This window comes from Brienomyrus brachyistius, chromosome 19 (genome assembly GCF_023856365.1).
Source record: "Brienomyrus brachyistius isolate T26 chromosome 19, BBRACH_0.4, whole genome shotgun sequence".
Lineage (NCBI taxonomy): Eukaryota > Metazoa > Chordata > Actinopteri > Osteoglossiformes > Mormyridae > Brienomyrus > Brienomyrus brachyistius.
In genome coordinates this window covers 2,204,750-2,232,568 of record NC_064551.1, presented here as the reverse complement: position 1 = coordinate 2,232,568, position 27,819 = coordinate 2,204,750, and the positions used below count along the sequence as shown (strand labels likewise).

At 47.0% G+C, this 27,819-nt stretch overlaps 2 protein-coding genes across 6 annotated transcripts; both read left to right on the top strand.

Annotated features, from left to right (window-relative positions):
- Positions 1–318: 318 nt before the first annotated feature.
- Positions 319–9,345, top strand: LOC125714516 (synaptotagmin binding, cytoplasmic RNA interacting protein). 2 transcript variants are annotated; one of them, XM_048985208.1, is made up of 12 exons: positions 355–493; positions 1,813–1,972; positions 2,806–2,924; positions 3,020–3,127; positions 3,654–3,767; positions 4,062–4,238; positions 4,340–4,475; positions 4,858–5,063; positions 5,343–5,492; positions 5,601–5,722; positions 5,902–6,262; positions 7,834–9,345. In XM_048985208.1, the coding sequence occupies exons 2-12, from the start codon at positions 1,813–1,815 to the stop codon at positions 7,870–7,872; spliced, it is 1,692 nt and encodes a 563-aa protein (XP_048841165.1). In that variant the 5' UTR covers positions 355–493; the 3' UTR covers positions 7,873–9,345. The 2 variants fall into 2 exon arrangements, with proteins under 2 accessions (XP_048841166.1, XP_048841165.1); XM_048985209.1 differs by lacking the exon at positions 1,813–1,972 and having other exon boundaries at positions 319–493.
- Positions 9,346–11,336: 1,991 nt separating this feature from the next.
- LOC125714514 (sorting nexin-14-like) lies at positions 11,337–27,090 on the top strand. 4 transcript variants are annotated; one of them, XM_048985207.1, is made up of 30 exons: positions 11,337–11,556; positions 12,170–12,321; positions 13,095–13,215; positions 13,358–13,431; positions 14,539–14,617; positions 14,711–14,754; positions 14,974–15,061; positions 15,920–16,004; positions 16,090–16,246; positions 16,800–16,875; positions 17,015–17,059; positions 17,213–17,293; positions 17,378–17,492; positions 17,670–17,825; positions 18,076–18,200; positions 18,381–18,439; positions 18,783–18,809; positions 20,526–20,658; positions 20,899–21,085; positions 21,190–21,273; positions 21,494–21,594; positions 22,000–22,111; positions 22,370–22,410; positions 22,655–22,774; positions 22,967–23,090; positions 23,867–24,031; positions 24,878–24,973; positions 26,359–26,450; positions 26,538–26,594; positions 26,752–27,090. In XM_048985207.1, exons 2-30 carry the CDS (start codon positions 12,185–12,187, stop codon positions 26,779–26,781), a joined length of 2,811 nt encoding a protein of 936 aa, XP_048841164.1. In that variant the 5' UTR covers positions 11,337–11,556; positions 12,170–12,184; the 3' UTR covers positions 26,782–27,090. The 4 variants fall into 4 exon arrangements, with proteins under 4 accessions (XP_048841164.1, XP_048841161.1, XP_048841163.1 ...); XM_048985204.1 differs by having other exon boundaries at positions 12,129–12,321; XM_048985206.1 differs by having other exon boundaries at positions 12,129–12,321; positions 26,749–27,090.
- The last annotated feature ends 729 nt before the right edge of the window (positions 27,091–27,819 follow it).

The window sequence follows — 27,819 nt, the reverse complement described above, 5'->3', positions numbered from 1 at the left end:
TGCATTTTCATACGTTCAAAGTTATGCATGAGGCACAAACCGTGACTACATCCAACGTAAAATACGACATTTTCGTACAAATCGGCTGCCACTACTAACCCTAACCCTAACCCTACTTTAAAACGGACGCGCTTCCAAACTTCGCCCCAGTTCCCCGGCCAATGCCTTTGTTCTGGGCCTGGCGCTACGCGCGACCCCGCCCACCGGCCGCTAGCTCCGCCCCGCCGTCGCGGCCACGCCCCTGACGCTCGCTGGCGCTCGGAACGCTCCGCCGATTGTGCTGCGAAAGGAGGCGAGCCCGCTTGCTCCTGCGCGAGAAACCCCGTAGTCGTGAGAAACTCTCGGCGTGATCGCGGCCGCCATTTTACATCATCTACAGTGGAGGAGCAGAGCCGGACCTACGGCGGGGAGTTATACACCTTTCTCCGTTTTTTTCCAAATTCCCTTCCTTCCGAAATAATCTATACCACATACCACCGCGAACCATTAGCAGGTAAATATGTCCTAAATTGCCATCTAGCTAAGGCTTCTTTCCGTAGCGCTATGGTTGTCGTTCTAGTAGTGCTTTTAAACAATGTGGAAACTGGTTTGGATGGTGTTTCAAACCGGCTTTTTGAAAATGGACTCCAGTTATGTGGCGGCACGTTGGCCAGCTAGGCCTTGTGAAATGCCCAGTCGGGTCTCCAATACAGAGTGCTTAAATCGTGCTCTCCGATCCCGTCTTGGCGATCCTTTCCAGCGTTACGTACATTTACACTCAGCCTTGAATATTCAACATTTGCAGCACCTTTCCAGACAGCCAGCCACCGGGGACAGGGCTGCGATAGGGGCACGTTTCATTCAAAACCAGGCCAGATGAGTCTAGGATCGCCTATCTTCCTAGACCCGATTTTCCAGCGCGGTGACATGTGCTGCACGCGTGTCATTGTTTTTATTGTCGTTTCGCTGCCGTATGCTGGGCTCGTGTTAGCTGGCTGCGAGGCCAGCGCCTTATTTGGTGCCTACAATAAATCGAACGTTACAGTCAGCTTAGCGGGGCTACGTGGAACAAATGATCAGCAGGCTGTGTGGCTTGGCTAACGTCAGCACGCAAAAGGGCTAGCCCAGCTAGCCTAGCATCCCCCTCATTAGATAGCCAGGTCGTTATGTTTGATTGTGCGCCTTTTAATACGCCTCGGAGTATGAAGCATGTGTCCCTCGGAGGCGGTCTTGGGTGTCTAGCTGCCCCGCACGCCGTGCCCGCCCAGCGGCGTTAGCCACCAGGCTAGATGCTTGCCGGAAACCGCTGAGCAGAAACACGTGTACTGAGTACGGCGGCGCTGGCGGATGGGTGGGGGTGTTGGCTTTGTTCGGCAGCGGCGCCGCTTGCACCTCATCGGCAGCCGGAGCAGAAGGCGGGAAGCATGTCTAATGGTGGCTCGCCGTCTCACCTTCATGCACAAGTAGTCGGCTTAGTTCCCTTAAAGTGGTTAACGTGTCCGGACCGTGCACGAGCAGCCGGAGGTGTGCACGTGCCCGATTCGACTCGCTGCAAAAGTTGGCGCGGCGACTCTTGCATTTATAGCGATTATTGTCTGGACAAGCTACTTGTTTGAAATGTTCGGCATTATTTAGTGCCGATCCTTACAGCTGGTTAAACCTCATCCACCGTTTAAAGCTCGCAGCGGCTGACGTTAGCAGTGCGGCCGCCATGTGTGTGCTTTTGCAGCGTGGCTGTAAAATAACCTCAATTATTTACTGATCCCGTTATTTTCGTAACTCTTTAACCCTGACTCAGTTTTTGGATTAATTTGGCTCATTGCATTTGCACAGATGTCTGGAGACATGGCCACAGAACATGTTAATGGAAATGGTACTGAAGAACCAATGGACACCAGTGCTGCAGTTACCCATTCTGAACACTTCCAGACTTTATTAGACGCTGGTTTACCACAGAAAGTTGCTGAAAAACTAGACGAAATTTACATAGCAGGTAAGGAACACTAAGCATCCAAAAGATTTTCTCCACACAGATTTCATTTTGCAGTTTTTTGCATGTCCTTTACAATCAGCATTTCTATTGACTGCGGGATTTGTGATCCTTAAGCAACTTTTTGTGGTTTCCATACAAATGGGTACTGCAGTTGTAAAATTAAAAGAAAAAATCAACCACACCCCAGTATTACGGTACTTAACGATTTGAATGTATTTATGTCTCTTTCAGAGTGATTTCAAGCAGGCAGCGTTTTTTGTATGTATGCTTTCGGGGATTAATGTGGCATAAGCATACAGTAGCCCGGGGCAGGGTGGGGGGTGTCCTCACTTGGTCTCGGGGGGGGGGGGGGGGGTGTCGCCAGCTGGGCACACGCTGAAACAATGGCAGCAGCCGTCCACGGCTGAGACAGGTGATGTGGCCCCTGAAAGCCGTCGTGGTCATGCTAATTATGGGGGGGGGCATTTGGGGTTGGGTTTTTCCGGCATGGGTGGAGATGGGGATGATGCCGATATCAGCTTACAACATCTGTTGTCGCTGGTGCTGAAAAGGTGAAAATGAAGACCTTTTGTTTGTGAACGTAAAGTTAAACGCACAGTCTGACTCGAGGTCCACGTTGCACGGTGGAGCTGCCGGTTTCTTGGCCCAGCGAGTGACGTTTTGTCGGCTCTTGTTTTCTGACAGTCTACTGCTGCCTCCCACTTTACCTCGAACCTTGAGAGTTAACTGCTAAGATCTAACTGGATGTCTGTCTTTGGTGTGTCCGGCCGTACCTGCCCTCAGCGGAGTGCTAAGTCATGGCTTCCCCTTTGTTTCCCCTGTCTTTGTGATAGGCTTGGTAGCACACTGTGACTTGGACGAGAGGGCCATCGAGGCATTGAAGGAGTTTAATGAGGACGGCGCCCTGCAAGTTTTACTCCAGTTTAAGGATAGTGATCTGTCGCATGTGCAAGTGAGTGTGCTCGGTGCACCGCCCGGGCGTGCCATCGCACGACACGCGTCCGGCGGGTTAACTCCTAGCCCACCAGTCCTCTCCCTCCCCGTTAGAACAAAAGTGCCTTTCTCTGCGGCGTGATGAAGACGTACAGGCAGCGGGAGAAGCAGGGCACCAAAGTTTCAGATTCCAGCAAAGGACCGGATGAGGCCAAAATAAAGGTACGATGAAGCAGCAGAGCAAAAATCCAGACCGAGGTTTTGTTTCAACCAACCAGTTCAGTATTAAGAGTCACAGAGAACTCAGCTGGTTGGTTGAAACAAAACCTTGGTCTGGATTTGTACTCTCTGGGCCTGAGCCGTCTACCTCTGTGAAGCAGTCATGTCTTTGCTACGGTTAATGTTGGGTTAACTTATGATATAAGAGTATTTAACAGAAAAAGCATGAGTATATGTTCATTCGTCAATGCTTTGCCTGGTAAAATAAAGGTTAAGAACAGTTTATTTACAAGGTCAGCCTGTGCTAAGTGCTGTAAGTTACGTTCTAAGTGAACGGTACAAGAAATGTTTGTTGGACACCTTCGATAACATTTTTTTTACTTTGTCCGAAAGGTCTGTTTTATCATACGAGATATTTGCATGTAAATATTTTTATTGCGAATTTGTAAAGTGTGGTGAACAGCAGGCTTCCACACGGGGGCCTGTCTATGGATTAAGGTTGATTTTATTGTTTTTCATCACTCGATAGGGTTTGCTGGAAAGAACCAGCTACACGCTGGACGTGACGACCGGTCAGCGAAAATATGGCGGCCCTCCCCCAGCCTCCGTGTACTCGGGCTCGCAGCCCACCATCGGTACAGAGGTGAGCCCCCAGCAGGGCGGCGCCTCGCTCTTCTGCAGCCCAGTGTGTAAAAACTAGCTGTGGATGCTTCCAGCTCCACTTAGCTTGCTACGCTGCCCCTAGTGTCCACATGATGAAGCGTATATTCTGTCCTGGAGTGACTTTGTGTTGCGCTGACAGTTTACCGCTAAGATCTGACAGGACACCCCCCCCCCCCCCCCCCCCCCGGTTACTTTATACAAAGTGTGATACCCGTATACCCAGTTTGATGACTGAAATTGGTGTTGATCTCATTCAGCTCCTCTTTCTCTGCAGATATTTGTGGGTAAAATCCCACGAGACTTATTTGAGGATGAGCTCGTACCCTTGTTTGAGAAGGCGGGTCCCATCTGGGACCTCCGCCTCATGATGGACCCCCTCAGCGGCCTGAATAGGGGCTACGCCTTTGTCACTTTCTGTACTAAAGAGGCCGCCCAGGCCGCTGTTAAACTGGTGAGTGTCCTCGCTCCGCTGCTCCTGAATGGCCAGCCACTGCCGGCTGCTGTGGGACTGGCTCTTTAAGGCGCCCGTGGCTCTCTCTCTCCTCCTCGCAGTGTAATAACAACGAAATTCGCCCCGGCAAACACATCGGCGTGTGCATTTCCGTAGCCAATAACCGACTGTTTGTGGGCTCCATCCCCAAGAGCAAAACAAAGGAACAGATTGTAGAAGAATTTGCCAAAGTCACAGGTAAGCGGCTCGCTCCAGTCTCAGATGGCGTCTCCATGAAGTCTGTTTTCTTACTGTTGATTAAAAGATGATTATCTGAAGATTTAAAAGGCCTGAGATTCTTTATTGGAATCCAATGTAACTAGGAGCACCTAATGATTTGAGTGCAGCTTCACAGCAACAGTGAGGTCAGATAATATCATGTGGCAAATGTGATTATTGTTGTTATGGTGGGCTATAAAGGAACTGCTTGTTTACTGGTAGCAATAGTGATACAGATTCAGACGGCCTCTTTCGTTGTGGTACAGCGCTGGACCCGAAGTAGTTTCCCTGTCGTTTCTTTTCACACCTCCTGGTTAGAATGGTTTGTTAATTAATTTTTTTGTCCCATCCTTTTCTGCAGAAGGTCTCAGTGACGTCATACTTTACCATCAGCCGGACGACAAGAAGAAGAACAGGGGCTTCTGCTTCCTCGAGTACGAGGACCACAAAAGCGCAGCCCAGGCTCGCCGTCGGCTGATGAGCGGCAAGGTGAAGGTGTGGGGCAACGTGGTGACGGTGGAGTGGGCCGACCCCATCGAGGACCCGGACCCGGAGGTCATGGCCAAGGTTGGTGCGGAGGCTCTGCCCTGTGATCTTTGTCGGCGCCATGAGTTAACCTGTTAGTCCCTGATTGGTCTGAGAACTGAAATCGTGGACCTGAGCTGAAACCTGATTAATGGTGTTTCCGTGTTCCAGTCTGCAAGTGTCCCAAAGTCACTATTGATCACAAATGGAAGTAGTGGCTCAGAAATGCTTTGGCCGTAGTCTTAGGTCTGCTGCCACAGACTGAACGCGCTGGCGAAACGTCAGGTCAGCGTGTGATTGTCTCCTGCGCTCGTCACGCAGGTGAAGGTCTTGTTTGTGCGGAACCTGGCCAGCACCGTGACGGAAGACAAACTGGAAAAGGCCTTCAGCCAGTTCGGCAAACTGGAGCGGGTCAAGAAGCTGAAAGACTATGCCTTCATCCACTTCGACGAGCGGGAGGGCGCTGTGAAGGTACGGCCCCCCCAGAGCGCGAATGCCCCGCCCCCCCGGAGCGCGAATGCCCCCACGCAGCAGCAGAGCAGCCCCTGACCCACTCCCTGTGTTCACCCCCCGCCACAGGCGCTGGCCGAGATGAACGGCAAAGACTTGGAGGGCGAGCATATCGAAATCGTTTTCGCCAAGCCCCCGGACCAGAAGCGGAAAGAGCGCAAAGCACAGAGGCAGGCAGCCAAGACTCAGATGTGAGCGGCGTGTTGTGATTGGCTCGCGGTCACTCGCCTCCTTACTGTGCGGGCCCTCCCCGTTTTAAACCCATATTCACTTGTTGCCTTAATGGTCACCTGTTCAGCTTCTGGACGTCTCGTTCATACGTCTGTAAAATGTTCCCTTCTCTCTTTCTCTCCCCTCTCCCTCTCCTCAGGTATGACGATTACTATTACTACGGCCCACCCCACATGCCCCCTCCCTCGAGAGGCCGAGGGCGAGGTGCCAGCCGTGCCGGCTACACGTATCCCCCTGAGTACTACGGCTACGAGGATTATTATGATTACTATGATTACCATAATTACCGCGGTGGATACGAAGACCCGTACTACGGCTACGACGACTTCCAGGCCCCGGTCCGAGGAAGGGGGGGCAGAGGCGCTCGGGGCTCATCCCCGGCACGGGGCAGGGGGGCTGGCGCTCCCCGAGGCAGGTCCAGCTTCTCTCAGCGGGGGGGCCCCGGACCAAGCAGGGGCGCACGTGGAGCCAGAGGGGGCATGCAGCAGCGAGGCCGTGGGGTAGGTGGGGGGCGATCGTGGAGGTGAGCGGGCGGGGGGTAGGGGCTCCAAGGTGGTGCTCAGTCTGGTTGCCATGGTTATGAATCTGCTAGCCAGGAGTCTTGATTCCTCAAGGCAGCAGTTGGGCAGTTGCTGAAGATGCAGGGGCTCGCTTTGACTCTGCCGGCTCTGTACTCCATTGGGCTGTTGGGCTTTCAGAATACTTAATTTTGTTTGCTATGGTGAACTGATGCTAAAAGCTGTTACCAGATTTAATCATTTGCACTTGTGTGCAAAAATAGCTCCCTATTCGCTATTATTTGAAATAGCTCCCTATCCCCTAAATAGTGCACTACATAGTGAGTCTGTAATTTTGTAATGCTGTTTGATGTCTCAGTGACAGCTCTGGCTACATAGTGCTCTTATATTCCCACTGCGCAGTGCATATACACTGCACAGACGAGGTACAGTGACACACTTCATACCGTGATGCTGGGGAAGCAGAGAACCTAGCTGACCTCTCAGTACAGACAAGGGTGGCTTTTTAAACGTAAGCACATTTTTAAAAGCAACTTAAAACCAGCAGTCTATGCATAGATTGAAGCTGACATATTCATTTAAAAACATTTTTTAAGTGATTCATTCATATTCACTTGATCATCTTTATTGCTTCTTTTATGTTGTTCCTGAATTTTACTATCGGCAGAGACACCAGTATGTGTCCTGTTGGGATGTGGTGTCCGAAACTCGCATCTTTTTTCACTGATTCCCTGTATATTTTTTGGCTGTAGATTTTTGGTAGTATTTGTCTTAAAGGCAACGGTTTTGTTTAAATACAGTTCCCCATGGGGAAATTCTCTTCACGTCTCCCCCAACTTGCTCTCTGTGGCATCTAAAATAGCATTTTGCATTAAAAGTGTTGCTTGTATAAAATAACACACACATACACAAAAAAAAAAAAAAACCTTCACATTGCGTGAAATTTGAGGCTAATTATGGAGGTTTGAATAAGGGTTGGCACATGGTGGCTGAGTGTCGCCGCATCACTTTCTGTGCCTTTAAAATGTAAAGTCTGGGCTGGTTCCTGTTTGGCTACTGCAGGGTGTCTCAGGCAGTGGGGAGAGTGTGAGTGTGGAGGCTGAACGCCGGAGCCGTATGAATGACGCGTGTTCAGAGAAGGTGATGTGAAATGGCCCGCTGGAGCCACGATCATCTGTGTGCTGACAGCATGACATCGCAGGCTTCCTGCAGTGCACAGCTGGACAGTGCTCTCCCCCGGCACCCTTTACCTTATTCCCCTCTGTCTCCTGTACACTTGGGCTGTTTTCTCCTGTTCAGTCATGTTTAAACTGGATGCACAAAATTTCCATTAACTCAAGGTGTGAAAGGGACACATTTTGACATCCTCCCCGGACATGAACTATTATTGCCTTTACACATCCCATTATCACATGCGGTTAGATGTGTGGCCATTTGACCCGTGTTGCCTAGTTGCACGTCCATTTAACTCTTTCAAATCGCCATATGTTTGCATTTTCCTGTGCCGTCTTGGATGCTCTTCTGATTGGATGCTTTTGTCACCTGACTGGCAGGGAAAGGGGGTCGAGACCAGTCCCGAACTTTTACTATGAAGACTGACTTGCTATGCGGGGTTACACCAGAAGCTGCCAATGGACATGATGCTAAGGTCAACATGATGGTCCAATGATATTCCAGCCTTATAGAAGCATCTCCCAGACTGCCACCACGAAGATAATCATCGGAGCAAATTCAAGACTTGTTATGTGCTTGGACTTTTACTTCGTACACATTTGGATAAAAAGCCTTGCATTTTAGCTAACTTGCCACCTCCCTTGTTCCCGCCCCGTCGTTTTAAGTACCTATCAAAGATGTTCAGATTTCCTGAGGGATTCTTGTCCCGAAATGAAATGTAAAATGTATTTTGCACTTTGTCTTAGTTTTGAAGTGGCTCGAATGAGCTTGATGCTATTGTATATTTTTTTTTTTTGTTTTTTTGTTCTAATTGCAGCTTTATGTTGGAATATATTAATCTAAATTGTTTTGATTTGGAGAGGTTTTGAAGAGGATGTTTTTGCCGGTTTTAGGTGTAACCACCTGGCATCTGCGGTCAGGCATTCCAGGAAAGTGGTTCTTTTCAGAACTTGTCTTTTTAAGGGTTGGTTAACTACCTCAGTACAGAGGATTAAACTGCCCTGTCTGTACTGTAAATAGGGAAACGTTATTGATGAAAGCAGGGCTTGTTCCCCACTAAATATGCACATGGGCAGCAGCGGCAGCGCAGGCGAGGAGGCGGCGCAGGCGAGGAGGCGATGTGCTCCTTGTGATATAGAGCTTCTGGTGCTGCCCTGACACCGTGAACAGTCAAACTGGGCATGTATACTAATCTCATGTGATGAGTCTGAACAAGCCCTGCCTTCATCCTATTTGAACTGAATTAGCTGCCTTGCTTCTTCAGATTATGTAGTTACTGGTTGTATGATAGTTTAGAAAAATGTTACTTTTGTAAGAGCTTGAACATAAAAAAAGCTTCACAGCTACTTTTGAATATCTCTGCGGTGTCCCCCTTTCTCACAGCAGATGAGTTTTTTTGATACTAACTCACCGATTTTGAAAGCTGTGCACACGTTTATTTTTGGAGGTCACTGGATGTCATTTGTGTACCAACTGTAATCATGCACGCCACGAACAGTGATGGATATCATAAAGAGCTGCTTTTTTCCCCTCGTTCCATTCACGTGAACAGTAAAAGGGTCATACGTTATGATGCGCGCGTGGCGACGACGACAGCGCTGTGTCCAGGAAGACCGATCGATCGATCCTCTGGTTTAAGGGGGATACTGCAGCTGTGTATTTTTTTCTTATTCCATAAGTTGCAAAAAGGAAACTGAACACTTGATCTGGTTTTGTACACAGTTAACTCCCTCTCAAATCTGTATAATTACAAGCAGACCTTTGAAAAGTTGTTACCGGTTTTAAACTATTGTTGGTGGCCAACAACCGTTTTTGCATTCCTGCAAATAAATTGTTTTATACTGTAAGATGAGGTGAGTAACTTATTTTTGTAATAAAGTTTTTGATTTTTATCTGCGTCTTAAAACTGTTTGCTATGCATTGTATGGAGCGCAATTAGTCGCTATTGATGCCTATCGTTTACCTGCTGGAACATGCACCATAGTTTGCAGAATGACTCGAGGATTTTACAATTCGGACCCAGTAACGGCTAAAAACCTCGATTTCTTGAATGATTGTAGCTTCTGAACGAGTCTAGTTGTGTATATGAAATGTTTGTGCTAGGGGAGGGTACTATATTTTAGGTATTGATCAGATAAGGTAGGTATTTTAAAACGGGTCCAAGGTACTTACACATGCAAAGTCAGTACCTTGTATTATAACATTCATATGGAACTTTTGGTTTGATTATATGGCTGCATCAGGATATGGTTTATTTGTGTTGGCGGCGCTTAAAGGGACGCCTGCGTTGGCTGACATCATGCTCGCATTGCCGTAGTAGCAGAGCATAGTATGCAGCGATTAAATGCCGGTGGCTGCTGGTTAAAAATATTGAGGAGGTAAGATCATACGCTTTACTGTTCTGCAATAGCGGTTTTTTTTCCCAAAGAAAGAAAATGTTTGCGAATGGCAAGATTTTAACAGTTATTTTAGTTCTAATCTCAAAAATAACGATCCAGCTGTTTCTGGTAAATGCTGTCAGTTCTTGTTTCCGTTGTAAATTTGTGTGGAAAGTAATTGGGTTTCGATGGTCAGTAATGCCTTTCCTTAGTATAAGAAAGTGATGCTCGCCGCTTATTAGCATTTTAATTGTAGTACTTGCTATACAAGGAGGTTTGTATACTTGCATCCACACGTCGGCAGTTTCTGACTGTACTGCTGCCAATTTATAAAGTGTCCACAACGGATCAAGTCAAGTCCTCTAGATCTCAGACGAATTGGGAACGATGACCACGATTCACTATTAAATGTTCCTAATATGAACATCTTAGTTAAATGTCAATATTAATTTTTAAGAAAGGAAAATCCGCCGAATAAAGGTTAAAGGGAATGACGGGAAGAGTGTTTGCCGAGACAGACCTCAGTCCTCACAAAATCTGTAAATTAATGATGGAAATTAATCCTGATGTTCGAAGGAAAACGTACTTGTGAATGAAATAAGTTTACTTTAAAAAGTAATTTAAGCTTTAGAATTTAGTTAAAATTTTGCATACAACACATAGGTCATTCATCTGTCATTGTTTAAAAATGAATAAACTATGCGAGCAGTTCGTGCCTGGAACATCACTAAAAATAGTTCGTGACCTCGACGGCTGTACGCATTGGTATAATACCATCCATACCATAATACAACATGATTTGTGTTAAACCCACGAATTTCGAGGATTTTGTAAAAAAAAAAATCGACGGAGTCTTGCAAAATGATAATTTGAAAAATGATCTCAGATTACTAATGTTGTCTGATGCATTTAAATTCACTGCCGTACTTATCCTGCCCACTTATCTACAGTATCTGTGAAAGGAGAAGCCCATGACATTTAATATGTTTTTTTCCTTGTATTAGGCAGAAGGAATGGGTCTGGGTGTAAAACTACTTTTTGAATTTTTTATTTTTTTGGTTTACGCTTTTGTAGTAAATCTAGTATTTTCCAGTTTGTAATGGGATTTATTTTTCAAAATATAATATATGCAAATTAGCATCATTGCCATATTTAAAAATCTTTAATACCGATGTCAATAATAGGACTACTGGATCATAAAGTTCGCTATTGAACTAAAAATGCATAGTGTCGCCCATGCCCATGTATCTTGTAAAGCTGGTGCACCAGAGGAGCCCATCCGTAGGTGGGTAATGCAGTCCGACAACCCCAACCACACCCGATGCCGAGTCATGCGCCCCGGATCATATAGCATTCCCGAAACGAAATATCCCTGAGACAAATGAAAATATTTCAGAAATATTTTCTTATGCTGGACCTAACCGCCCAACTTATAAATAGCTCTCGCGCCATACGTAAAAGGGACGTGTTCTTTAAGTCGCGTGTCACCTGACAAGTCCAGACCACAACGAATATCCAGCGGAAGTGTCGTAAGGCAGGGGGACGGCCGTCAAAGTAAATCGGAAATGCCTCGCTCGCTATGAAAATATAAATACAAATTCCAAAATGCACTAACTAACCGCAGTGTTTATGCACTTAAAACATGTAGATATTTAACTTTCCTCACATATTTAATTCGAATTGATATTCCAGAAGATAACCAGCCGCGCAGTCCAGCTTGCTAAGGTAAGTGAATATCAGATGGTCAGATTAACTTACATTTGTCCCCAACTGGCTAAATTATGTATTTACATGGTAGATTCGATATAACCGTGTCGAATAAATTATATACAAATATACAAGCGATTCGTTAAAGTGAAAACCCCAGAATGGTCTGTGGGCTTCCTGTCCGTGTCCTCAGCGATCATCCTTTATCTGTAACATGACAGGTATTTAAATTACAGGACGGCTGTCAGTAGTTTCACTATTGCTGACCTTTCCATCTAAAAGTTTGCTTAATGTGCGTTATTAAAGTATTGTTAAAACTAAACATATATACGCAAGATATATATGTATACTACTCGAAATCTCGCAACATATTTTGCCGTGTAATTTAATAGTTCTCCAGTTTATTGTGTAATCATGCAAGCAACTACACCCTTTTACCAAGTACAACCTTGAAGTGCATTAAAATAATGAATTTCTTAGACACCCAAGTAACGGTTGTGCGCAATTTTACTGGTATTGACCCAGGTACAGTAAGAGGAGGGAAATCGTCGGAATTAATATTTCAGCATTATTTCATGCATAATTTACAGACATGTTCAAGCGGACTGTCATATTTGGTACTGTGTGTCAGTCCCTCCAGACCACGATGTTGCGTATAAGAAGCTCCCTGGAGACCCTGAAGCAGGGTCTGAAGGTGGATCTCCTCCGGGAAACGGGCCGCCAGTATCCGCTCTTCTGCTTCCTTCTGGCATTCTTGCTCTTATCAACTGTTGTTTTGCACGGGTAAGTGTAAGCAGGTTGGAAGCATAATAAAGTGTCCGTGAATACAGGGTTGCATGTCTGCTGTTATCAGTTATTTAATTAGTATGGTTACTGAATGACATCTTCAGTGTCCCAGCTTTCTCATGTCCATGCAGATCATGTCAGAAGTCATTATCATTTTTAATGGAATGCTGTAAATTTCAGAAGAACTGATTCCATATCCATTATTTATCTCCAGTCTGACTCCACATGATGTTCTGCCCGTGTCATTGTGGGGGTTCGCCCCGGTTTTCTGCTTCCCCCCCACTGGGCTTACCTGGAGGTGTGACTGTATGTCTGAGTGGTGTGTATGCCCCACCATGGCTTGGCGCCCCCTCCAAGGTTATTCCATTCCTTGTGCCCATAGCTTCAGGAGTAGCTTTGGACCGCTGTGACCCCCCCCTATAGCAGCGATCGCCAGCCAATTGACGTGATCGACAGATGATCTGTAGGACATTCCCAGGAGATGCCGACAGTGCGGGGGGGGAATTCTCCCCTGGTCTGCAAAATACAGCATCTTGACTCAGAAACTCTTTTTTTCTTCACGCCAGTAGCTCTCGCTGTTATATACAAGTTGGAGGCCACTGCTATCAGATATAAGCTAAGATATAACTTTTGTGCAAGACATACTGGCTACACTAGAAATCATGGGTCCCAGCGCAGACCAAACCGATTACGTTCCAAGTTTCCCTTCCTTTACGTTGCCCCTGCAAGCAGGAACAGAAACTGAAGCTCATTTCCTATCGCTGTTGTAGCTACCTCTACATCCTGATGGTTTTCTGGTCCTTCCTGGCTGGCGTCGTCACCTTTTACTGCTCCATTGGTCCAGAGTCCCTGCTGCCCAACATGTTATTCACCATTAAGCCGAGAGCCAAGGTAAATGGAGTTTCGTGAAGAGGGCAAACTGCACCCTCCCCCCACCCCCCCAAGCCTCCCTCTCTTCCTCGTGCCTTTTTCAGTTCCTGCTGTACTGCACCGGCTTTGCCTGCTACAGAGATGCTTTGCTTTTCTTGAATAGGAGGAACAACCAGAGCTGTTTCCTCTGGGTCAGAGCTGTGCAGTCTGTGGGAAAACGAAGTGTACCCGACACAGGTAGGCCTGAAGTCTCAGCGAGAAGCCTGCGCTGACGTACGTCTGTGTCATTTACTGTCCTTGTGATGTCGCCGTTACCTACCGTGTGCTGAGGTCTGCATCCTGATTTAGAGCTCGGCGTAAACGAACATGAGAATCTTCATCAGTCAGACGCGCCGCATTCATGCATATAAAAATCACTGTCTCATCTTTTCATTCATTTGAGTTGTTGGTGTTTCAGTCTTTCCACCGATAATTAATGTGTGATAACAGTCTGGTCCAAGTGACCCTGAGTTGTCTCCCCTGATTCCATGGGAGCTATAATAGGGCTTGTGCTGCAGACTAGCTGGATTACCACACTTGCAGATTGCAGTCACTGTTTTCATTCATTTGCTGAAATGTGATATCTTCTCTGTGCTCTGGAGATGGTAGCTTGTGTTTCTGCTGGAGTGAGATGTGTCAGGCTAGAGGGGAATCTCTGGCCAGGATTGTGGTTTGGAAAAAGGAACCTCGACAAGCACTGCAGGAACACTCAACATCTGGTTTTTCTTTTTCTGATCTGGTATGAAAGTACATTAAGGGAGCAAGTTGCCTTTGAAAAGGTGAATTTTAGTAACTGATGTTGTGTCATGCAAGTGTCTAAACAAATTCACACGTTTAGACGTTTGCTAATTAGTCAGGGTTTATGTCTATCAAACTAACGAAGACCTAGGAAAAATAGCCTACCATCTGTAAAAAAAAATACTTTAGTAAGAATTGTTTAGTGATGTCTCATTTTGGTAAAATCAAAATCATGTCCCACGTATCACAAATTTGAGTAAGTCTCTTTGTTACATGGTTTTGGTAACTCTACTAAATGGTTTCTGCTGACTTGAGCCAGACTATTGCAAACCCCCAGAGAAATAGCGCAAGTCTAAAACTTTTACAGTCTTGCACTATACTGTCATCTAGTGGCATATTTTAGTACAACAGAAATTTTATCTTGATTGTGACTCAAACTTGAGTATGTAACAAGTTTATTATTATTATACAGCCTATCAAATGTGCTTTAATTCCTAATTTAATGTTATTAGACATTAATGTCATTATTGTAATAAAGAATAAAAGATGTCTGTATCTGTCTGGCAGGCTGACGTTGCAGCTGGAGAACTTTCAGCCATGGCTGGACTTAAAGGTGTACTCCAAGGTGGATGCGTCTGTCGCAGAGGTAGGTGCAGCCTTGATGTTTAATGACACGCTATTTGAAATGAAGGTCTCTGCTGGTATTTTAGGGACGAGTCCTGTTCTTTTTGGTTTCCAGGTTCTGGAGTTGGTCCTTGAGAATTTTGTGTATCCCTGGTACAGGTATCTGTGACAGCCTTCCCGTGATTTGTGTGCCTCTCATATACGATAGGTAGAGACACATTTATAAGTGGGAAAACGCATGGGTAGAGACTGGGTCTGGTGTGGATGTTTAAATACCAGCAGTTGTTTAAATTTCAACACTTTAGCATGAATATAGAAGAGGTTTGCTGGAACGATGCGTCTCTCCCTGCCCGAATGACCTTTTCTCCTCCTTCTAAGGGACGTCACAGACGACGAGACCTTTGTGGACGAGCTGAGAGTGTCGTTGCGTTTTTTTGCTGCTGTCTTGGTGCGGCGAGCACAGAAGGTAAACCCCTAAAGAAACACTTGCAACAGTCACACACAGTAAATTCGGATTTTAAAATATACAAAACAGTGTGCAATACAGTTCAAAGAAGATTCTGAATCTTTGAAACCCCTCAGAGGGATTGATTTGTTTATATGGGTCCGTCGTTTTTTTCGGACTGTGTTCGTGTCCCTTGTGCTTCTCGGCGTGACTGGAGATGGGGTACGATTAAGACCCAGCAGAGACACTCTGTCATCGGCCTGCTCTGTCCTTCAGGCTTGGAAAAGTCACAGGATGTAGCTTCATTGTTCAGTGGGAATTGGCTATTGATCTGTGCTTCCCCCACAATAATTTGGGCACCCGCCGCTCCAGTTTCTCAGGTGTTTGCACAGGACATCTTGCCTGCCGCCTTCTGGACGAGCAGGGTATTGCACGCTTGTCAGCTGTTTGAACTTCCTTGCAGGATTATTTTCAGTTCCAGCGTTGGCCTTTGAGGCTTAAGGGTTTCTGAACAGGCCACATATATATGAGAAAACCGCCCTTGGAACAGTTCCATTTTTAAAAATTTAGTTTATGGGTGACATCATGTCTAAGTTATCCTGTATTTCTGTATGTTACATGGTGTCCGTTCTACGCCTCTTACCGTATTGTACTTGGATTCATATTTATTATTTTGTGTTATTTGTTGTATTTATCATATTCTTTATTTTTAGTGTTTTTTAGGCACGGTGAGGCTTATGCCGTTCCACAACAATTTCCTTTGGCTTAATTTGTTTTGTATTAAATCTGATAAGTGTCTTGTTAAAAAAAAAAGTGTGAAAATTGTTTTAAAAGTGCGCCACTAGTAAAAGCGTCTCCGACGGTCCGTTTCTTCCCCAGGTTGATGTTCCGTCTCTTATAACGGGCAAAGTCTTGAAAGCGGCTATGAAGCACATCGAAATAGTTGCTAAAGCCCGGCAGAAAGGTATTTTGTACGTAGTGTTTAAGCCATTCAGAAACGCGTGCGCAGGAGGACGAATGGTAACTTGTAGTATTCTCTGGGCTCCCAGTGAGAAACTCGGAACACCTGCAGCAGGCGGCCCTGGATGAGTACGGATCCGACCTCCATGTGGCGCTGCGGAGCCGCAGAGATGAGCTGCTATACGTCAGGAAGCTGACGGAGATGCTCTTCCCTTACATACTGCCCCCGAAGGCTTCTGACTGCAGGTGCAGCATTTCAGAATAAGCAGAGATTTACATTTACATTCACATTTACAGCATTTGGCAGACGCCCTTAGCCAGAACGACTTACATAAGTGCTTTAGGACTCTACAATATTTTTTTTCGGGTACTAGCTCAATAAAGACCTAGGCTATGAATACCATCTATCTGAATACTATCTGAATCTATCTGAATAATTTTTTTTTTTAAATAAGGAAAAGAGCTCAGATTAAGATGTAGATACTTCTGAAAAAGGGATGTTTTAAGTTGTCGCTTGAAGACATTCAAGGATTCAGCTGTTCGGACATCTAGGGGGAGTTCATTCCACCAGCTAGGTGCCAGGACAGAGAAGAGCCGAGATGTGTGTCTTCCTTGTGCCTTGAGGGGTGGTGGGACCAGTCGGGCAGTGCTGGAGGATCGGAGAGGTCGTGGTGCAGTGCGGGGTGTGATGACGCTTGTGCCTGTTTTTCAGTATGATCATTAGAAGGAATGAGAAGCTGCTCTTCTGTCATTTTGCCACTTAAATGTTTGCGTGTATGTGTGTGTGTGTCACTCACAGGTCCCTCGCCTTGCTCATTCGGGAGATCCTGGCTGGCTCCGTCTTCCTCCCGGTCATGGACTTTCTTGCTGATCCTGTAAGTGTGTGACATTGTCACTGGGGAACTTTGACGAGTGGATATCGACAGGAAGAAGCTCTCTGTTCGGGGTGATTGTAGTCGTTGACATGCCTGGTGTTTTATTTGTTTGTTGTGATTTGTTGACACTTTTTCCCAGGACACCGTGAATCACTTGGTACTCATCTTCATCGATGATACTCCGGTACGCACATGTGAACCGTTCCTTCTTTAACAAAGTCAGCGATAACTGCTCATAAGTGGAGCTCACTAGGGGGCAGTATTGTACTCTGATCTCGAAGGTCTCCTTCTATTCGCCCAGCCAATAGGCTGAGCCCGTTTTCTTCCTCTCCCCCAGCCCGAGCCGGCTACAGGCCCCACATCAGCTCTGGTGCCGTTCTTGCAGAAGTATTCTGAGTCACGCAACAGAAAGTCATCTGTAAGAACGTTTGCTTCTTTCCTGCAGTCGTCAACTGCCATAGCACTGGCCTTCACTCACCACTCACCCCCCTCATGTCTGTAGGTGCTAAAACTGGAGCTGAAGGAGATCCGTGGCGAGCAGGACCTCCTGTTCCGCTTCATGAATTTCCTAAAACAAGAAGGTGCAGTGCATGTGCTGCAGTTTTGCCTGGCTGTAGGTGAGTCCAGGGCTCTGCTTTACTTCTGCACTAAGGCACGGCCTAGATCTCTAAGATGAGTCCCAGAGAGCACCACCCAGAGTGCAGGAACTATGGAAAGGGATGTTTTACGAGGAACTAGGCTAAATTTCCATGATCAGTGAGCTTTTTGCTACTATTTTTTATTTTTACCCCCAGAGGAATTCAACGACAAAATCTTGTGCCCAGAGCTGAGCGATTCTCAGATGCAGGCCCTGCACGAGGAGGTGAAACAGCTCTACGAGACCTACTGTCTGGACGAGAGCATCGACAAGATCCGCTTCGACCCCGTCATTGTGGAAGAAATACGGAAGAGTAAGCTCACGAGACACGGGAACGTACAAATTCAGCGAAAGGTTCACATGCAGTCGGGGTGAAGTGCTGCATGTCTAAGGTGGAGAGAGCATGTGTGTCTCACGTGGCATGTGACCTCGGCTTCAACATCCTGCTTCCTCGGGTCGTAATTCTGATCTGCTCTAGCTGTTTGTTTTACTTGCCCATCTTGCTGATGTTAAGTTCACACGTGGTGCCTGTAGGAATCTGACTTCTTCCCCTTATCGCTCAGTTGCTCAGGGAAGGTACAGTGACGTGGTGAAGCTGCAGACCTCGCCCTGCCTGTTCGAGGCCTACGAGCACGTCTTCTCACTACTGGAGAACGTCTTCACCCCTATGTTCTGCCACAGCGATGAGGTAATCCATGCATGACGCCACCTGTGTATAAGGGAGACGGTTTCCAAAAGTGGTTTAGGTCACGTGGAAATTCTTCCGTCCTCTTCTTTAAAGACAGCGCCGCATTGTGTGGCTGTGTGTTCTGTACCATGGAGGGTAGTCAGCGTTCGTTGTACATTTTCCCCCTTTTCTCGACTGCAGTACTTCACGCATCTACTGAAGGGGGCCGAATCTCCGGTCAAGAGCTCCCGGCAGAGCAGGTTGGCGTGTGTCCACATCCGCCTCCCACCTTACTCTGCACCCCATGCAGTGTTTATGTTGGAATGGCCTGCTTGTCACGCCCACGTGTACTGTGTTACTTTACAACCTCTGTGTTGTTATAACTTGGGGTTCTGTCTTTTACGTCTGATTGCGTCTCTTCTGACCCAGAGTGCCACAAGCTGCTCATATAAGGCCTTCGAGACACTGAGCCTCTTTTTAAGCTTTTCTTATTAAGCGTGAGATGCCGAGTAGAGTTTGTCTGGCTGCGTTAAAACAAAAAAAATATAAAAAAAAAATAATTAAACATCTAGCAGCTTTAATTCCATGTACGTGTTGTTCCAGAAATAGCCTGAATTTGGATGACATCAGGTAAGTATTTTTCCGGCACGACACTGGCCTGATCTCCTTCTCACTCCTGCATGTGAGATATCAGCTGTCCTGGGGGGGTGTCGCTTGCTAGCCAGCTGACCGTAGCATGTATGTAAGGCAGGACATGCTTTAGTTTGTAAATGCATTTATAATTTGGAATGCATCTTTTGAAAAGCGCTGTCAACTTTGCAGCATTGCAAGTCAAAGCCTATTCTTTTCAGGTTAGTTGTGCAATTGAAAGTGGGTGGCAAGTATTTTCTTACCGTGGAGGGAAGGCGCTGGCCAACACACGCGAGGGGTCTGGCACACGCACACTGCGAGGCTGGCTCGTGCCCGTGCCCGTGACTGAGAATTATTTCGCGCTTGCTGGCTGTTTGAGTTTAAAGATCTGTCTGATTTATAAAACACGGCATGTGAATTTTTCCTCGCCTCTGAGAAAGACGCCGTTAAATGGCTTGTATGCAATCATGATTGTACGGCTTCACGGCCGTCGGAGGGCTGTAACGTCCCACTGAGCTGCACTGCGGGCGCCTCTCCTTCCCCTCTCTTACCCGCCGGCAGCCCCAGTGCCGGAAGGAGCGTTACGTGGGGCCCATTACCATGGTAATTAGTTCAGTCAAATGCCTGAAAGTTTCAGCACTGGCAGGGTTAATGCCGCCCGCTTATTTTACAGGCATTCTCTGCAGCTGTATGATGTCCACATCACTGCAGAGAGGCTGTATGTCCTCGACACTCGCTGTTCACCACCCCCCCGTTCTGTGTTCAGTCACTGCCCCGCCCCCCCCCCCATGCACCTCTGCCTGCTCTTCCTTTGCACGGTTCCTTTATGCTCCTCTGCCCCCAAGCCTTGGTGCTTCTCTCCTCTGCAGCATGCTGTTGTCTGCAGCAGCGTTTCCGCTGGTCTCAGGACTTTGGGGTGGGGTGGGGTGGGGGGACACCTCAAGACCCTTGATATATTCCTTGTACTGTGCTTCTCTGTCACCATTTATGAACTACATCAGTCCTGGCAACTAACCGCCTGGATATTACCCTGCGATGTCTTGACTTTTTGAAAGTAGGTTTGGGAACGTTTAATCTTATTCCACCACATTTTCCGTGTCTAAAGGCACTGAAATTTCAGATCTTGATGGTTTTGCGGCGGAAGTGAAGAGAAAACAACATGGCAGGCATTTTTCCAGCCATTAATAAGATTTTGAAACAAACAGCGCTGAAGTGAAACATCGGAGGATGACTGCGTGTGCGAATATCTACTCTCTGTTTTTGAGATCTACTTCACAGTTTGGAGGATGCAGCAGAAGACTGTAAAGGGGATGTAGTGTGTTTACGTTACGGGAAAACTGTTTGACTTTATCCTGCTTCAGCCCTACCGTCATGGTCAGGGTCATAGCAGAGGCAGGTCTCAAAGCCGGGGTGCACGCTGCATGGGAGGCCACACACACACACCCACACACTGTTAGTAGTCATATAGTCTGAGCAGTTTAGAGATGACATTTAGCTTGAGGTCCTTGGGTGGGAATGCAAATCAAAGAGGAACACCCCCCCCCGCGTGTCATGTGCACAGAACAGAGTTTCCCAGTGAGATCCGTGACGGTAGGAATGCGGATGCATCCACACCGACGTTCAGCCGCTTCCCACAGGATGAACGGTTTTCTCTCTCCTCATGAACACGTGCCCTCCGAAGGCTGATCCTGTTATCTTTGTCTGGCTGCCGTTTAGGAATCCGCTGAGGCGCGGGGAATCTTCCGGAATCAGCCGCATAGGCAGCAAGATCAAAGGTGTTTTCAGGAGCAGCACCATGGAGGGGGCTATGCTGCCGCTCTACGGGCCCCCGGAGGGCGAGGACGACATGGTACTGCCCCCTTAGGCTCCCCAGGCACTGTCTTTTATTGCTTTCTTTACATTGAATGTTGCTGGGGTTTAAGTATTTATGTTTAAAGAGCTGAAAGGGAAGGGCTTTGTGTCAGCTTGGTGATTCCTGATGATGGGGGCAGTGCAGTACAGTTGTGTCCCAGCTGGCTCCCTGTTTCCCTGGCACTGGAGAGCAGCTTCCTGCTGGTTATGCGTTCTCCATCTGGCTGGACGTGCTCAGGTGGAGGAGGCCACCATGGTGCTGGAGGACGAGCCCCCAGCAGAGGCAGCTGGCTGCGGCAGCACCCACCGCAACCTGTCTGCCTGGAGCATCGCCATCCCGTACGTGGACTTCTACGAGGACGACCTGAAGCGGGAGAAGATCCCCGTGTTCTGCATTGACGTGCAGCGAGACGACAGGAAGGAGGGTGGGTGTGTGGGGGGGGGGGGGGGGGGGGCTCACGCAGCCAGGAGACGATCCGGCTGAATGGGCTTCGCTCACAAGTGCCCTCGTTCCGTCTGTATGTTTCAGTCGGACATGCGACTGAGAGCTGGTCCATCTTCAGGCGATACCTCGAATTCTACGTCCTCGAGTCGAAACTTACCGAGTTTCACGGTGGGTGTCACGCTCCTTCCATTACATCTCTCCTCTTTTGTCTCCCCTGTGTTTCGCTTCGTCTCACCGTTTGTCCAGAGTTACTGGGAACCTGTAATATTGGGCCCCAGTTGACCCAAAGCGATGTCATTCAATCTTAATCTAATTAGCTGTGGCGTCAATATGAAATGCTAAAGCGTGAAATTACTGGTTAAGCCCGGTCTGTTGTTCTATTTCATAGGCTCCTTTCCGGATGCCCAGCTACCATCCAAACGAATATTAGGGCCAAAGAATTTTGAGTTCTTGTCGTCCAAGAGGGAGGAGTTTGAAGAATATCTCCAGGTATTCATTAAAGGGAGGGGGGACAGAATGTTTAGTTCCGCATTTTTCCTGATTCAAAAACTCACACCAAGCACTGATGCCGCAGGTGTAACTGTCCTACACTGACACTGTAAATCCGCAGTCATACCATTTATGTATTACCAGTTTTATAGAGGGTTTTGAGAATTAATTTTATGTTTCTTATACTCTGTAATGTTGCAGCTGTTCCATCTGAATACTAAACAAATGAACATTGTAGCCCTCGTCTCTATTAAATGAAACCTGCGATTCTCATTTTAAGGAGAGGAGTTCTTATGAGAACCTTTTCAGTGCCCTTGTCGAGCTGACAGTGCTGCATGCAGTGCAGCTTCAAAGTAACCCCTGAAGCTTCCATTTGGTCAGTGGCCTGCATGCTGTCGTTCCCAGAAACTACTGCTGCACCCGGAGCTCAGCAACAGCCAACTTCTGGCTGACTTCCTGTCTCCAAACAGCTTGGAGTCGCAGTTCCTGGAAAAGATGCTTCCAGACGTAAACTTGGGTACATGGCAGTACTGTCCGGCTGATTAACTAACCGCCTGTCCACTGTAATGATAATTTGACAGCTATACTTCCTTTGGGCTGCTTATTGCAGGGCTGAACTGTCACAAACTCCGTTCATGAGCCTGAAATGCTCTGCACTGTATTCTGCCTTACACCTTAATAGACAAACCATTACTTATGTTAATTCTTTTTGATTTTCTCCATACCTCATGAACTCTTAGCATGTCAGTTTCAATTTCTTTTTAAACCTGTGCAGGGAAAATTATCAAGTCAGTTCCTGGGAAATTAATTAAAGAGGTGAGAGAGACATTTCTTTTTTGTGTTCCCATCTTGCATTTACGATGTGTTTGATGTGTCCTTAGGATAAGAGATTTCATCCTGATAGCATTTGTATTTAATTGTCATACTCTATTTTCTTTTCTGTCTGATGGTAATAACATGGTAGCCATACTAATTATTTCTGGTTTCTTCTTCATGCATCGGTGGCTTGGCCTGCACGTGCTGCTTGTGTCCTGTGACACTTCGGCTTTTGTTCCTCCAGAAAGGACAGAACCTGGAGCCTTTCTTGCAGTCTTTCTTCAACTCGTGTGAGGCGTCCAAACCGAAACCCAGCCGCCCTGAGCTCACCATCCTGAGCCCCACCTCCGAGAACAACAAGAAGGTCAGTAGATGACCCACGTCACCACTAGCTGGTTCCTTCTTACATCGAGCTGGCGACGCAGCTTGCCTCACAGGACCTCCGGAAGTTTCTCTTCACAGTGACCTCAAGCTGACCTGGGAGTGTCATGGGCTGGATGTGGGGGTCAGCTTCAGGATCGCTCACATCAGGTTCTCGCGTTTCTCCTCTGGACAGCTCTTCAGTGATCTTTTCCAAAACAATGCCAACCGCTCCGAGGCCACCGAGAGGCGCCACAATCAGAATTGCTTCATGGAGATGGTCACTGTGGAGGGAGTGTATGACTACTTGATGTATGTAGGTAAGTAGCCGCTAGGCCTAGTTGGCCAGGCTGTACAGCGGAAAGCCCACTAAACATGATGGTAACTGAACCGGATGGAGAGGGCGGGTAAATGCAGAATGATGGTTCAACATGCACAGTAATTTAGCTGTGTGACTATGTGGGTTAGGCCACTGTGCCCATGATCAGGAGGTCGCTGGTTCAAATCCCAGGGTAGGTAGAGTGATGTAACCTTTGGGCCCCTGAGTCACCCCCAGGACTGCCTGACCCTGATTTCAGTTGTTATTGATAATCAAGTGGTCGATTAATGGTTAATATATAATGAATATATATGTAATATTTTTATATGGTATCTAGGGTGCCAGGTGCAAACTCACTCGCATATCTCAGTTTAGGCATTTCCAATTCACGTAAGTTGCATGTTTTTGTAAACATTTCCAATATCGTTCAGCCATACAAAATACACAAATATGTTCATTAAAACAGAAATTTTTATTATATAGTTATGTTCGTATTATGTAGACCTAAAATGAAGCTACTAAATGACAGGACTGTCCTTCATAGAAAGTAAATTAAGCAAAATAATTTGCGATGACAACCAACACGATGTCTAGGCCACTCCAAGAGGATTATAATCATTTATAAAGCTAATCCGCTATGTGCCGTTTTCCTTCTGCCATATTGCTGAGTAATTCAGAAGGCATATTTTAATCGATGTTGTTTTTAAATCGAGTAATAGTGACCGCTTTAGTAGTATCCTAAATCTGAGCCACTCCCCTCCGTCTGCTGATTGGCAGGCCGCGTTGTGTTCCGCATCCCCGATTGGATGCACCACGTGCTGTCTGGTGGCCGCATCCTACTGAAGAACACGCTGGAAGCCTGGGCTGACCACTACCTGCAGGACAAGTTGGAGCAGGTGCTGCAGGAGCATCGCGTGGTCTCCCTCATCACGCTGCTGCGCGGTGCGTGGTCTCCCTCATCACACTGCTGTGCGGTCTCCCTCATCATGCTGCTACGTGCTGCGCGATGTCCCTCATCACGCCGCTGTGCGCTGTGTGGTCTCCCTCATCACGCCGCTGTGCGCTGTGTGGTCTCCCTCATCACGCCGCTGTGTGGTCTCCCTCATCACGCCGCTGTGTGGCCTCCCTCATCACGCCGCTGCGCACCGCATGGTCTCCCTCATCACGCTGCTGCGCGGTCTCCCTCATCACACTGCTGCACGCTGCATGGTCTCCCTCATCACACTGCTGCACGCTGCATGGTCTCCCTCATCACGCTGCTGCGTGCTGCGCGGTCTCCCTCATCACGCTGCTGCGTGCTGCGCGGTCTCCCTCATCACGCTGCTGCACGGTCTCCCTCCTCACACTGCTGCGTGCTGCACGGTCTCCCTCATCACGCCGCTGCGTGGTCTCCCTCATCACACTGCTGTGCACTGCATGGTGTCCCTCATCACGCTGCTGCCTGCTGCGCGGTCTCCCTCATCACACTGCTGCATGCTGCACGGTCTCCCTCATAACGCCACTGCGTGGTCTCCCTCATCACGCTGCTGCGTGCTGCACGGTCTCCCTCATAACGCCACTGCGTGGTCTCCCTCATCACGCTGCTGCGCTGTGGTTTGCATGCAGGCCCCGCCTCCTCAAAATGAGCAAACAAATGTATGGCTTCTGTCCACTTTTGTGCTCTCGAAAGTCTTAATGTTATAAAAGTTTAAATGAACATTTTGGTGATACATTTGCTAAGCTGACCTTCAGGTAGTACATTTGGCCTTTCATTTGTGCCCTTCTTACACGGGCCTGTTGATGTTTTAGACACGGTATTCTGTGAGGACACTGAGCCACGTTCATTTGATGACAAGCAGAAGAGAGCCAAGAAGACCTTCGAAGAGATGATGGGCTACATTCCAGGTCGGTGCTCCTGTGGGCTGTACCACTTCCATTTTAATCATGGGGGTACCCTTTGTTTTTGCAGGTTTGCACTCTCCATTCTTAACCTAAATCCATGTTTGTATGTAGTTCTGATAACCAGCTGTAGTAGGAATGAAATCCAGACTCAGCGAGCCAGGCAGTGGCGAGATGGCCCCAGCAGTGTTTTACTGTAGTGAGGAAGCTCAGAGCCTATCCCGGCAATGTTGTATTGCAGTGAGGAAGCTCAGAGCCTATCCCGGCAATGTTGTATTGCAGTGAGGAAGCTCAGAGCCTATCCCGGCAATGTTGTATTGCAGTGAGGAAGCTCAGAGCCTATCCCGGAAATGTTGTATTGCAGTGAGGAAGCTCAGAGCCTATCCCGGCAATGTTGTATTGCAGTGAGGAAGCTCAGAGCCTATCCCGGCAATGTTGTATTGCAGTGAGGAAGCTCAGAGCCTATCCTGGCAATGTTGTATTGCAGTGAGGAAGCTCGGAGTTGAGCCCAGCTGTGTTGTGCAGTGGGGAAGCTATTTTTTGTTTTCAGGACTTTCTGGGCTACTATGTCATAATCTGATGTGTACATGCTGACAGACCTGATATCATCCTTTTTGTGAGGAAAAACTACTTGCGCTTATTGAAATTTCAAAATTTTTAGTCTGATCTAATATAAAAATTTGCAGGCACTACAAATATAATATAAATGTTGAGATTAGAGTCTAAGTGATGAAGGAATGCAGGGTTTTCAGTGGGGACCTTTTATGGCTTTACACTGTGAAGGAATACATGGTTAGTGCCTGACGGAAATGAGTATCTTTGATTTTGCATCCATTTGGTAACTTGCTGAAGTTATCTGATAGACAGCAATGCATGGTTATATATATCCAGTTATAACTTTGTCTGCATTTTAGCCTCGAGCAGCAGACCAACACTGCAGTACGTGGATCCTCGCAGAAGCAAAAATGCGCTTTGTCTTCCATCTAATGTGAATAATATTAATGTTTTATGGATTGTTAGGGGTGCGTTTTGGTGGGGAAATGTTTAAAATATATGTCTCTACAGACAGGATTACTCTGTAATACTTAAGTATTCAGTGCTCCAACTTGGACGACAGGATCAAGTAATTTCTCTCGATTCCAGCCATTTGTGATTCATGTCTGTGAGTTGTACCTATCCAAAGCTACAAGCCCGAGATTAATGGGTGCGAAATGGGTGCGAAAACCAACATGTTTTACATTTGCCTGCTTCTAAGGGTTAATCAAGAAAAATGTTCCATGTACTTCAACAAAGGTCTCTGCCAGTGTAGGGCTTGCAGCGTCTGATTATGCTGTGGTTTGGGCTTCCCTCGGGAATGCTGGGAATGACTGCTGTGCACCTCTTGTCCTCAGAGCTGCTGGGAAAGTGCATCGGCGAGGAGGCTAAATATGAGGGAGTCCGCCTGCTCTTTGACGGGCTGCAGCAGCCGATCCTCAACAAGCAGGTGAGCTATAGAAGGTGGCTGGTTAGGGTCTCGGTTACTTCTAAGGTGCAGAGCTTTCTGGATTTTCTGTTCCTCTTTGCCCTGCAGATGACCTACGTCCTGCTAGACATCGCTGTTCAAGAGCTTTTCCCAGAACTAAGCAAGGTACGGTGGAATTGTAGGCCACGGTTAATTATTTCAAGCATGCAATGCAAAGAATGGAAGGACGTGTGGAATGTGTATGAATGTGGCATTTATAAACATTGAAGGTCTTGCTAGGTTTGCTGTGGCCGCTGATTGCTGGAATCTCTCCCCCCAGTAGCTGCAGAAGGATGCATCTCCATGGAAGTAGAAGGCTTTTCATGTTTGTCTCACCAGGAGCCAAAGAATGTGCAATACAGAGAGACGCTGTAAATTCCCCGGCCGCACAGACTCATTCCTTCACTCCAACTTCCAGCCACTTACAGAGTGTAGAGTCACAGGGGTCCTGGAATCGTTCCAGGGAGCATAGGGCAGTGGAACACCCTGGATGGGAAGCTAGTTCATTGTAGGGACGGATATTCAGTAGGATTTTTGTTTTTAAGAATGTATGTCAGATCTTCAGTGAATACCGACATTCCAGTGTATAATGTTGCACTAATAAAGGTTATTTTATTACAAAGTGTGTTTCTGTCATAATGGTTTACAGGAGCTCTGAGATCGAGGGTCAGCCTGGTCTTCCCTGCTTACTTTTCTTGGCATTGGCTTCATAGGAAGTGTCCTGCGTGTTAATGCCCTCATTGTGCCTAACAGCTCTTGCTTACTTGGGCAGTCATGCAATGGAGATGTACGATTTTGTCCACGGTTCGTTTTCAGAGCAGTTTTCCTAAAGCCAATGTCCCCGGAATGGTTGGCATTCAGACCGTTGCTGAAAGCCCGACAGCGATATGATTAACCTGCTCTCCGCAGGGCTTGGACCAGTGACCCTCCAGACACAAGCACAGCGCTGTAACCCTCAATGCTCCAGAATATGAAGAGATGCACATCATCCACCAAGCAGTGGTGAAATGCTCCTTGTGTGTATATATATATATATATATATATAAAGGGCTGCTCGATTATGGCAAAAATCATAATGATGATTATTCCATTATAAATATAATTCAACTGGAAAGGGGTGCTCTGGATTTATAACACACAGACTTGGTTTGATAATTGTAATAAGCCAGAATTATGATTGAATTGCCCAGCCTTAGTTTATATCTTGCTTGATTTTGGCAGACTATATATTTTTCTTGAACGATTTTGATCTTAGGACCACCAGGATATTTTTACATTTTCTCTACAGGCTGGCAACTGACCAAAAGTGCTTCTGATGTTCTGCCCTTAGGGGCACACACTGGTTTAAGTA

What these genes read in the sequence shown, in the direction of transcription:
- LOC125714516 (XM_048985208.1), top strand. Translation starts at nt 1,813, where the DNA reads ATGTCTGGAGACATGGCCACAGAACATGTTAATGGAAATGGTACTGAA. An exon ending in GTGATCTGTCGCATGTGCAA is followed by an intron (nt 2,925 to 3,019) that starts GTGAGTGTGCTC and finishes CCTCCCCGTTAG; the next exon opens with AACAAAAGTGCCTTTCTCTG. An exon ending in AGCGGGAGGGCGCTGTGAAG is followed by an intron (nt 5,493 to 5,600) that starts GTACGGCCCCCC and finishes CCCCCGCCACAG; the next exon opens with GCGCTGGCCGAGATGAACGG.
- LOC125714514 (XM_048985204.1), top strand. Translation starts at nt 12,131, where the DNA reads ATGTTCAAGCGGACTGTCATATTTGGTACTGTGTGTCAGTCCCTCCAG. An exon ending in GCGAGACGACAGGAAGGAGG is followed by an intron (nt 21,086 to 21,189) that starts GTGGGTGTGTGG and finishes TGTATGTTTCAG; the next exon opens with TCGGACATGCGACTGAGAGC. An exon ending in AGTTTGAAGAATATCTCCAG is followed by an intron (nt 21,595 to 21,999) that starts GTATTCATTAAA and finishes TGTCGTTCCCAG; the next exon opens with AAACTACTGCTGCACCCGGA.